The sequence below is a fragment of the Oncorhynchus masou genome, chromosome 22, assembly GCF_036934945.1.
Source record: "Oncorhynchus masou masou isolate Uvic2021 chromosome 22, UVic_Omas_1.1, whole genome shotgun sequence".
Taxonomy (NCBI): Eukaryota; Metazoa; Chordata; class Actinopteri; order Salmoniformes; family Salmonidae; genus Oncorhynchus; species Oncorhynchus masou.
The window spans coordinates 22,687,035-22,699,228 of NC_088233.1; the positions used below are offsets into that span (position 1 = coordinate 22,687,035).

At 43.4% G+C, this 12,194-nt stretch overlaps 1 protein-coding gene across 2 annotated transcripts in view; it reads right to left on the reverse strand.

Annotated features, from left to right (window-relative positions):
* Positions 1 to 1,630: 1,630 nt before the first annotated feature.
* Positions 1,631 to 12,194, reverse strand: part of LOC135509200 (ras association domain-containing protein 8-like) — a 34,601-nt gene continuing 24,037 nt past the window's right edge. The window contains exon 7 of one of the 2 annotated variants that reach the window (XM_064929652.1): positions 1,631 to 6,406. In XM_064929652.1, coding sequence (XP_064785724.1) covers positions 6,291 to 6,406 — 116 coding nt within the window. In that variant the 3' untranslated portion in view covers positions 1,631 to 6,290. The remainder of the gene's footprint in view (positions 6,407 to 12,194) is intronic. The other variant, XM_064929653.1, reaches the window with a different exon arrangement.

Below are 12,194 nucleotides of genomic sequence, written 5' to 3' on the forward strand. Positions count from 1 at the left end.
GTCTGAAATGACTGCTAAAACCATCGTAAGTACAGTGCCTTGCGAAAGTATTCGGCCCCCTTGAACTTTGTGACCTTTTGCCACATTTCAGGCTTCAAACATAAAGATATAAAACTGTATTTTTTTGTGAAGAATCAACAACAAGTGGGACACAATCATGAAGTGGAACAACATTTATTGGATATTTCAAACTTTTTTAACAAATCAAAAACTGAAAAATTGGGCGTGCAAAATTATTCAGCCCACTTAAGTTAAGACTTTGTAGCGCCACCTTTTGCTGCGATTACAGCTGTAAGTCGCTTGGGGTATGTCTATCAGTTTTCCACATCGAGAGACTGAAATTTTTTCCCATTCCTCCTTGCAAAACAGCTCGAGCTCAGTGAGGTTGGATGGAGAGCATTTGTGAACAGCAGTTTTCAGTTCTTTCCACAGATTCTCGATTGGATTCAGGTCTGGGCTTTGACTTGGCCATTCTAACACCTGGATATGTTTATTTTTGAACCATTCCATTGTAGATTTTGCTTTATGTTTTGGATCATTGTCTTGTTGGAAGACAAATCTCCGTCCCAGTCTCAGGTCTTTTGCAGACTCCATCAGGTTTTCTTCCAGAATGGTCCTGTATTTGGCTCCATCCATCTTCCCATCAGTTTTCACCATCTTCCCTGTCCCTTCTGAAGAAAAGCAGGCCCAAACCATGATGCTGCCACCACCATGTTTGACAGTGGGGATGGTGTGTTGTGGTTGATGAGCTGTGTTGCTTTTACGCCAAACATAACGTTTTGCATTGTTGCCAAAAAGTTCAATTTTGGTTTCATCTGACCAGAGCACCTTCTTCCACATGTTTGGTGTGTCTCCCAGGTGGCTTGTGGCAAACTTTAAACAACACTTTTTATGGATATCTTTAAGAAATGGCTTTCTTTTTGCCACTCTTCCATAAAGGCCAGATTTGTGCAATATACGACTGATTGTTGTCCTATGGACAGAGTCTCCCACCTCAGCTGTAGATCTCTGCAGTTCATCCTGAGTGATCATGGGCCTCTTGGCTGCATCTCTGATCAGTCTTCTCCTTGTATGAGCTGAAAGTTTAGAGGGACGGCCAGGTCTTGGTAGATTTGCAGTGGTCTGATACTCCTTCCATTTCAATATTATCGCTTGCACAGTGCTCCTTGGGATGTTTAAAGCTTGGGAAATCTTTTTTGTATCCAAATCCGGCTTTAAACCTCTTCACAACAGTATCTCGGACCTGCCTGGTGTGTTCCTTGTTCTTCATGATGCTCTCTGCGCTTTTAACGGACCTCTGAGACTATCACAGTGCGGGTGCATTTATACGGAGACTTGATTACACACAGGTGGATTGTATTTATCATCATTAGTCATTTAGGACAACATTGGATCATTCAGAGATCCTCACTGAACTTCTGGAGAGAGTTTGCTGCACTGAAAGTAAAGGGGCTGAATAATTTTGCACGCCCAATTTTTCAGTTTTTGGATTTGTTAAAAAAGTTTGAAATATCCAATAAATGTCGTTCCACTTCATGATTGTGTCCCACTTGTTGTTGATTCTTCACCAAAAAATGTTTTTTATCTTTTATGGCAAAAGGTCAAAATACAGTTTTATATCTTTATGTTTGAAGCCTGAAATGTGGCAAAAGGTCGCAAAGTTCAAGGGGGCCGAATACTTTCGCAAGGCACTGTATATAGGCTGTAACTAAATCTATCTGAAATGACTGCTAAAACCATCGTAAGTATATAGGCTGTAACTAAATCTATCTGAAATGACTGCTAAAACCATCGTAAGTATATAGGCTGTAACTAAATCTATCCGAAATGAATGTCGAACCACCTGTTTCTTCCATAAACATCTTACTCACACAATGAACACAGCTAGCCTGGTCCCAGATCTGCATGTGCTGTCTTGCCAACTCGTGGTCACTGGCGGAACAATGACTATAGGAGTTAGCAAGACCGCACAAACACATCTGGGACCAGGCTAGAACAGAGCAGGGTCATTGTTGGAATAATTCCTGGTAAAGCTTTACATTATTTGTATATATGTAGAAATAAGCATAAGGCACTTGTTAAGAACTTATTAAAAGATGAGTAGCAGTGAACCATTTGTTTATCAAAACCAATGAGACAGGCCATTCTGTACATTGAAGGCAATTATGATATTGTGTACAGCAATAATTGGTCCATTTCTTCTTGAATGCAGAAACTAAAATGGAGTGTTGTTTTATCAGATTTTAGGGCTTGATTCTATCAGTAGCGCTGAAGGTCCGCCTTATAGCGCGATTGAAAGGTTGAGATGACATATGCAGCGTTTAATGTAAATATAGTCTCCGCAAACACGGGAACATTGCCTTTCAATTTCAATCGCTCCATAGTGCAGGTCTTTTAGTGCTACAGATTGAATCAGGCCCTTAGTCAGTGGTGTATTGCATTAGCCTGGTTCCAGATCAGTTTGTGCTGTTTTGGCAACTCCTCTGGTCATTGTCATGCCAAGGAATTTGCAAGACAGGAAAAACTGGTCTGGGCCATTATCCACAAATCTTCTCAGATTAGGGGTCATGATTTAGGACCAGGTCCTCTCTGGCCATATAATCGTACTCATTATGATATAAAAGGTCAAACTGATCTTAGAGCAGCACTACTACTCAAACCTGGTCCCAGGGCCTGTATTCATAAACATGTCTCAGTGTAGGAGTGCTGATCTAAGATCAGTTTGACCTTTTATATCAGTGTTGCATATCTTTCAATTGAGGCAAACTACTCCCTCTTAGGATCTTACAAAAGTCAATTTACTGTCACTAAGCTTTAAATAAGTATTCAGATATGGCTATTTGGAAAACCAAACAGATGCAATAAGACCTCTAATCTTTGGTCACATTTCTTTACAGATGAATATGCTTAAACATTTTGGCATAGTAACATAGTCATATTGTCAGAGCAAGATAAAAGAGAAAACTGACACTGGCGGTTCATTCAATACTGTTGCATTAACAATATTGCGTAAAGTACATACACAGTTGCCAAAGTTCTGCTTCTACCTCAGTAATGGAAATAAATGTGAATAGTGACCAAGCTTTATACTATCTACAGTATTCTACCATTTCAATAAGTGAATAGATCAGTTGTCATATCACATACAGTGCATTCGGAAATTATTCAGACCCCTTGACATTTTCTACATTGTTACATTACAGCCGTATTCTTAAATTTAAAAAAATATCAATCTACACACAATACCTCATAATGACAAAGCAAAAACATGTTTTTCGAAAATGTGCTTATTTCTATATATATATATATATATATATATTTTTTTTTTTTTAAACTTTAATATTACATTTACTGTATTCAGACCCTTAACTCAATTCTTTGTTGAAGCACCTGGCAGCAATTACAGGCTCGTGTCTTCTTGGATATGACACTACAAGCTTGGCACACCTGTATTTGGGGAGTTTCTCCTATTCCTCTCAAGCTCTTTCAGGTTGGATGGGGAGCGTCACTGCACAGCTATTTTCAGGTCTCTCCAAAGATATTAGATCGGGTTCAAGTCTGGGCTCTGGCTGGGCCACTCAAGGACGTTCAGAGACTTGTACCGAAGCGACTCCTGCGTTGTCTTGGCTGTGTGCTTAGGGGCGTTGTTCTGTTGGAAGGTGAACCTTCGCCCCAGTCTGAGGTCCTAAGTGCTCTGGAGCAGGTTTTCATCAAGGATCTCTCTGTACTTTGCTCCGTTCATCTTTGCCTATATCCTGACTTAGGAGTGGCTTACTTCTGGCCACTCTACCATTAAGGCCTGATTGGTGGAGTGCTGCAGAGATAGTTGTCCTTCTGGAAGGCTCCCCATCTCCACAGAGGATCTCTAGAGCTCTGTCAGTGACCATCGGGCTCTTGGTCACCTCCTTGACCAAGGCCCTTCTCCCCCGATTGCTCAGCTTGGCTGGGCTGCCAGCTCTAGGAAGAGTCTTGCTGGTTCCAAACTTCTTCCATTTCAGATTTTTTTTGTCAAAGACTCCAGCCACCCTAGTCATAGACTGTTCTCTCTGCTACCGTACGGCAAGCGGCAAGTCTAGGTCAAAGAGGCTTCTAAACAGCTTCTACCCCCAAGCCATAAGACTCCTGAACATCTAATCAAATGGATACCCAGACTATTTGCATTGCCTCCCTCCCTCTTCTATGCTGCTGCTACTCTCTGTTATTATCTATGCATAGTCACTTTAATAACTCTACATACATGTACATTTTACCTCAATTACCTTGACTGGTGTCCCCGCACATTGACTCTGTACCGGTACCCCTTTTATATAGCCTCGCTTTTGTTATTTTACTGCTGCTCTTTAATTATTTCTTACTTTTATTTCTTACTTTTGTTTAGGTATTTTCTTAAAACTACATTGTTGGTTAAGTGCTTGTAAGTAAGCGTTTCACTGTTGTATTCGGCGCATGTGACAAATACAATTTCATTTGATAAGATTAATGGAGGCCACTGTGTTCCTGGGGATGCTGCAGAAATGCTGCAGAAATGTTTTGGTACCCTTCCCCAGATCCGTGCCTCGACACAATCCTGTCTCGGAGCACTACGGACGATTCCTTTGACCTCATGGCTTGATTTTTGCTGAAATGCACTGTCAACTGTGGGACCTTATATAAACAGGTGTGTGCCTTTCCAAATCATGTCCAATCAATTGAATTTACCACAGGTGGACTATAATGAAGTTGTAGAAACATCTCATGGATGATCAATGGGAACAGGATACACCTGAGATCAATTTTGTCATCATGGGGTGTTGTGTGTAGATTGCTGAGGAAAAGGTTTTATTTAATCCATTTAGAATAAGGCTGTAACGTAACAAAATGTGGAAAAAGTCAAGGAGTCTGAATCCTTTCCAAAGGCACTGTATATGAAATATGCATTGACAATAATTGACATATTAACACTTATGGAGACATAGGTTACCATCTATCCTTTCTTCAGTAATAAAACATTGAACTACTTGTTGTATGTTGTACTGTACCTAGTGTATAATGAAAATCAGAACAGAACAGAAACAGTCTGCATGTTGGTTGATGTAGCTGAGGGTCAAAGTTTGATATGATAAATACACAGTGTAAATGCTTCTGAAACAGAAATCCATGAAAAGCTACTTTGCCCCATAGGGCCACCATATCGACATCTCATCCATGAATCAATGCAGTCCAAATGTAGCTACATTACAGCTTAAATCATTTAAATGAAAAATAAAGTAATTGCACTTTAAAGGGATGAAAACGGTGATGATGATGATAATGGCAATGATGATGATGATAATTACGCATCACTTTTAGTCACAAGGTTTCCATAGATAGGCAACCATTTGGGCTATGACACATGGTTCTTATGTCTGTTGCTATATTGTCTATTTCAACTACACCAAGTGTACCAAACATTAGGAACACCTTACGAACATTGAGTTGCACCCCTTTTGCCCTCAGAACAGCCTAAATTCTCCAGGGCATGGACTCTACAAGATGTGGCTGGCCCATGTTGACTCCAATGCTTCCCATAGTTGTGTCAAGTTGGCTGGATGTCATTTGGGTTGTGGACGATTCTTGATACAGACTGGAAACTGTTCAGCGTGAAAAACCCAGCAACATTGCAGTTCCTGACATGCCCGAACCGGTGCGTCTGGCACCTACTACCACAGCCCGTTCCGTTCAAAGGCACTTACATCTTTTTTCTTGCCCATTCACCCTCTGAATGGGACACATACACAATCCATGCCTCAAGGATCAAAAATCCTTTAACGGGTCTCCTCCCCTTCATCTACACTAATTGAAGTGGATTTAACAAGTGACATCAATAAGGGGTCATAGCTTTCACCTGGATTCACCTGATCAGTCTATGTCATGGAAAGAGCAGGTGTTCCTAATGTTTTCTACACTGTTCATCCAAGCTAAGTGCCCCATCCTGCAGTCAGGTAGGTTACCCATAGTCTTCCCTTCATCGTTGGAGCAATCGTCATGTGTTGTCCCATGTGGGAGACTAGGAGTGCTTGTACACAATGGCCTCTATCCTCTGTGTAAGTGTAGGTCCTTTATCCATGACAGGAGAGTGTTACTGAAGTTTCATGCTATTACATCATTGAGCTAGTCTTATCCCAGATCTGTATATAACCAACTCCTGACTAGGAGTGAATAGGAGAGGAGAAGACAACCGTTTTGGGACCAGACTACCAAGCAGGCTACCTTTAGGTTGGTAGTGAGGGGGCCAGCTGGCATGGAACATAGATATCCCCCTCTGTGTCCTCTTACACGTAGATCCCTTCTGGGTTCAAGCCAGATGTCAGCGGGCTTTGCAGGACCCGAAGGTGACTGGGCATCGAGGAGACTGGACGCTTCAGGGAACCGGACAGAGGAACCAAGTCTGAAAGATAGAGAAAGAGATAATTTGTTACTTTATTTTGCTTTAGATATTTGTTACCTTCAAATCTCCTTCTCAGATTTAAATGTGAGTTCCTCCATGCATTACTAGGTCTGACCACAGGGTGTCAGCATTGAACCATGCAGGACACCAGCCATAGCAGTTGATTCAATGGCCAAACATGGAGGGCTCTAACTGATTCAACACAGATGTCCTGCTAGGTTATTAGAAGGACATGAACATTAAATAGCTTTACAAAATTGAAAACCATTAGCATGACTACTAATATAAATTCACATGAGGTAATGATAAGCACATGGCAATATACAGTTATAAAAACATATTTGGAAAAGTGATCTGGAAAAACAATTGGGTGAGGGGGATTTAAAGGTGTACTGCTGTCTGGGTTGATATAGAGGATATTTTAAAAAGGTCTGATTTAGTGCATAAAACCACAGTCTTTTTAAAGTCTCTAACATGGCTGCACTATCGAGACCATCCAGACCTTCTGGCGCCGACAGAGATGGCCGCCTCGCTTCGCGTTCCTAGGAAACTATGCAGTTTTTTTTATTTTTTTATGATAGTGTTATTTCTTACATTAGTACCCCAGGTCATCTTAGGTTTCATTACATACAGTCGAGAAGAACTACTGAATATAAGATCAGCGTCAACTCACCATCAGTACGACCAAGAATATGACTTTCGCGAAGCGGATCCTGTGTTCTGCCTTTCAACCAGGACAACGGAATGGATCCCAGTCGGCGACCCAAAAAAACGACTTCGTAAAAGAGGGAAACGAGGCGGTCTTCTGGTCAGACTACGGAGACGGGCACATCGTGCCCCACTTCCTAGCATTCTTCTCGCCAATGTCCAGTCTCTTGACAACAAGGTTGATGAAATCCGAGCAAGGGTAGCATTCCAGAGGGACATCAGAGACTAACGTTCTTTGCTTCACGGAAACATGGCTCACTGGAGAGACGCTATCCGAAGCGGTGCAGCCAACGGGTTTCTCCACACGTCGCGCCGACAGAAACAAACACCTTTCTGGTAAGAAGAGGGGTGGGGGTGTATGCCTTATGGCTAACGAGACGTGGTGTGATCACAGAAACATACAGGAACTCAAATCCTTCTGTTCACCTGATTTAGAATTCCTCACAATCAAATGTAGACCGCATTATCTACCAAGAGAATTCTCTTCGATTATGATCACAGCCGTATATATTCCCCCCCAAGCAGACACATCGATGGCTCTGAATGAACTTTATTTGACTCTTTGCAAACTGGAATCCATACATCCTGAGGCTGCATTCATTGTTGCTGGGGATTTTAACAAGGCTAATCTGAAAACAAGACTCCCTAAAATGTATCAGCATATCGATTGCGCCACCAGGGCTGGCAAAACCTTGGATCACTGTTATTCTAACTTCCGCGACGCATATAAGGCCCTGCCCCGCCCCCCTTTCGGAAAAGCTGACCACGACCATTTTGCTGATCCCTGCCTACAGACAGAAACTAAAACAAGAAGCTCCCACGCTGAGGTCTGTCCAACGCTGGTCCGACCAAGCTGATTCCACACTCCAAGACTGCTTCCATCACGTGGACTGGGACATGTTTCGTATTGCGTCAGGCAACAACATTGACGAATACGCTGATTCGGTGTGCGAGTTCATTAGAACGTGCGTTGAAGATGTCGTTCCCATAGCAATGATTAAAACATTCCCTAACCAGAAACCGTGGATTGATGGCAGCATTCGCGTGAAACTGAAAGCGCGAACCGCTGCTCCAGTTTCAACTGTTCTGCCTTATTATTATTCGACCATGCTGGTCATTTATGAACATTTGAACATCTTGGCCATGTTCTGTTATAATCTCTACCCGGCACAGCCAGAAGAGGACTGGCCACCCCACATAGCCTGGTTCCTCTCTAGGTTTCTTCCTAGGTTTTGGCCTTTCTAGGGAGTTTTTCCTAACCACCGTGCTTCTACACCTGCATTGCTTGCTGTTTGGGGTTTTAGGCTGGGTTTCTGTACAGCACTTTGAGATATCAGCTGATGTACGAAGGGCTATATAAATGATTTTGATTTTAATCAGAGCAAGGTGACTGGTAACATGACCGAATACAAACAGTGCAGCTATTCCCTCCGTAAGGCTATCAAACAAGCTAAGCGTCAGTATAGAGACAAAGTAGAATCTCAATTCAATGGCTCAGACACAAGAGGTATGTGGCAGGGTCTACAGTCAATCACGGACTACAAGATGAAATCCAGCTCAGTCACGGACCAGGATGTCTTGCTCCCAGGCAGACTAAATAACTTTTTTGCCCGCTTTGAGGACAATACAGTGCCACTGACACGGCCTGCAACGGAAACATGCGGCCTCTCCTTCACTGCAGCCGAGGTGAGTAAAACATTTAAACGTGTTAACCCTCGCAAGGCTGCAGGCCCAGACGGCATCCCCAGCCGCGCCCTCAGAGCATGCGCAGACCAGCTGGCTGGTGTGTTTATGGACATATTCAATCAATCCCTATACCAGTCTGCTGTTCCCACATGCTTCAAGAGGGCCACCATTGTTCCTGTTCCCAAGAAAGCTAAGGTAACTGAGCTAAACGACTACCGCCCCGAGGCACTCATCTTCCGTCATCATGAAGTGCTTTGAGAGACTAGTCAAGGATCATATCACCTCCACCCTACCTGACACCCTAGACACACTTCAATTTCCTTACCGCCCAAATAGGTCCACAGACGACGCAATCTCAACCACACTGCACACTGCCCTAACCCATCTGGACAAGAGGAATACCTATGTGAGAATGCTGTTCATCGACTACAGCTCGGCATTTAACACCATAGTACCCTCCAAGCTCGTCATCAAGCACGAGACCCTGGGTCTTGAACCCCGCCCTGTGCAACTGGGTACTGGACTTCCTGACAGGCCGCCCCCAGGTGGTGAGGGTAGGCAACAACATCTCCACCCCGCTGATCCTCAACACTGGGGCCCCACAAAGGTGCGTTCTGAGCCCTCTCCTGTACTCCCTGTTCACCCACGACTGCGCAGCAACGCACGCCTCCAACTCAATCATCAAGTTTGTGGACGACACAACAGTGGTAGGCTTGATTACCAACAACGACGAGACGGCTTACAGGGAGGAGGTGAGGGCCCTCGGAGTGTGGTGTCAGGACAATAACCTCACACTCAACGTCAACAAAACTAAGGAGATGATTGTGGACTTCAGGAAACAGCAGAGGGAACACCCCCCTATCCACATCGATGGAACAGTAGTGGAGAGGGTAGTAAGTTTTAAGTTCCTCGGCATACACATCACAGACAAACTAAATTGGTCCACTCACACAGACAGTATCGTGAAGAAGGCGCAGCAGCGCCTCTTCAACCTCAGGAGGCTGAAGAAATTCGGCTTGTCACCAAAAACACTCACAAACTTCTACAGATGCACAATCGAGAGCATCCTGGCGGGCTGTATCATCGCCTGGTACGGCAACTGCTCCGCCCACAACCGTAAGGCTCTCCAGAGGGTAGTGAGGTCTGCACAACGTATCACCGGGGGCAAACTACCTGCCCTCCAGGACACCTACACCACCCGATGTTACAGGAAGGCCATAAAGATCATCAAGGACAACACCCACCCGAGCCACTGCCTGTTCACCCCGCTATCATCCAGAAGGCGAGGTCAGTACAGATGCATCAAAGCTGGGACCGAGAGACTGAAAAACAGCTTCTATCTCAAGGCCATCAGACTGTTAAACAGCAACCACTAACATTGAGTGGCTGCTGCCAACACACTGACTCAACTCCAGCCACTTCAATAATGGGAATTGATGGGAAAGGATGTAAAATATATCACTAGCCACTTTAAACAATGCTACCTAATATAATGTTTACATACCCTACATTATTCATCTCATATGTATACGTATATACTGTACTCTATCATCTACTGCATCCTTATGTAATACATGTATCACTAGCCACTTTAACTATGCCACTTTGTTTACATACTCATCTCATATGTATATACTGTACTCGATACCATCTACTGTATCTTGCCTATGCTGCTCTGCACCATCACTCATTCATATCTTTATGTACATATTCTTTATCCCCTTACACTGTGTATAAGATATTAGTTTTGGAATTGTTAGTTAGATTACTTGTTGGTTATTACTGCATTGTCGGAACTGGAAGCACAAGCATTTCGCTACACTCGCATTAACATCTGCTAACCATGTGTATGTGACAAATAAAATTTTATTTTATTTGACCGGTTGCATCACCGCCTGGTATGGCAGCTGCTGGGCATCCAAATGTAAGGCACTACAGAGGGTATTGCTTATTTTATTACCAGGGGAACAGTGGTTTAACTGCCTTGTTCAGGGGCAGAACGACAGACTTTTACCATGTCAGCTCGGGGACTCGATCTAGCAACCTTTCGGTTACTGGCCCAACGCTATAACCACTAGGCTAACTGCCACCTCTGCTGGTGTACAGCCCAGTACATCACTGGGGCCAAGCTTCCTGCCATCCAGGACCTATATCTCTGCTACCGCATGGCGAGCAGTACCGGAGAGCCAAGTCTAGGTCCAAAAGGCTCCTTTACAGCTTCTACCCCCAAGCCATAGGACTGCTGAACAATTAATCAAATGGCCACCCGGACTATTTACATTGACCCCCCCCGTTTGTTTTTACACTGCTGCTACTCACTAATTATTATTAGTCACTTTACCTCTACCTACATGTACAAATGACCTCGACGAACCTGTACCCCCGCATATTGACACAGTACCGGTACCCCCTGTATATAGCCTCATTATTGTTATTTCATTGTGTCAGTTATCTTTATATATATTTTTTTTACTTTAGTGTATTTAGTAAATATTTCTTAACTCCATTTTCTTAAAACTGGATAAGGGCTTGTAAGTAAGCATTTCACGGTAAGGTCTACAACTGTTGTATTCAGCACATGACAAATAACATTTGATTCAATTTGATTAGGCACTAACACACACCTTCAGAACCCGTTTCAAATTCAAGTCTTATTCAAAGGTCTTTAAAGGTTTTCCAAGACCACCTGGTGACTCTTGAATAGTTTGTTCTCTCCCAAAGCCTTTTAACAAGCCTCAGTGTTCACAGTGTTCTTAGCTCTCTGTCTAACTCTGTTCTCTCTGCCAGGCCAGCCGAGCCTCTTGGCAGGCAAGATACAGTCCACTGAGTCCATCACAAAAACGGCTGAGCATGAGATGGAAGGAGAGAGTGATGGAGGGATATGATGACGGAGGGAGAGAGGGAGAGATGAGGTGGCGGCTAGCAGCTGTTGGCATGGAGACCATAAGTTCCACTGGAGGGGGCGAAACAAATGCATGCTCGCTCGCTCTCTTGCTCTCTGTAGCCGAGTAATCCTCTCTCAGCAGACAGAGGGAAAATGATAACCTCTGTAGAAAAACCTTAGTGGGACTAAGTGACCTGGCAGACAGAGCAGTGAAGAGCAGAATGAAAAGGTTACATTTTTGTCATGCAAAAGATCCCAGATCTGTGCAAAAATGGTCATTAAATGAATCAGCATGATTTAATTTGCGTGATGGCAGCATGATTTAATTTAAAGGTTTACAGTATTTTTTGCTCCACAGATATGTCACCCGACGAGGGAAATGGCATGTAAATCCACTTTCTGCACAGTGGTAGTGAATGTGGGCAGGCTTGTTATTGGTTGTGTTTAATTGATCAGCAGTGAATCACATAATATGCGATTATTATGCCTTACAATGAATAAGGTGAATAA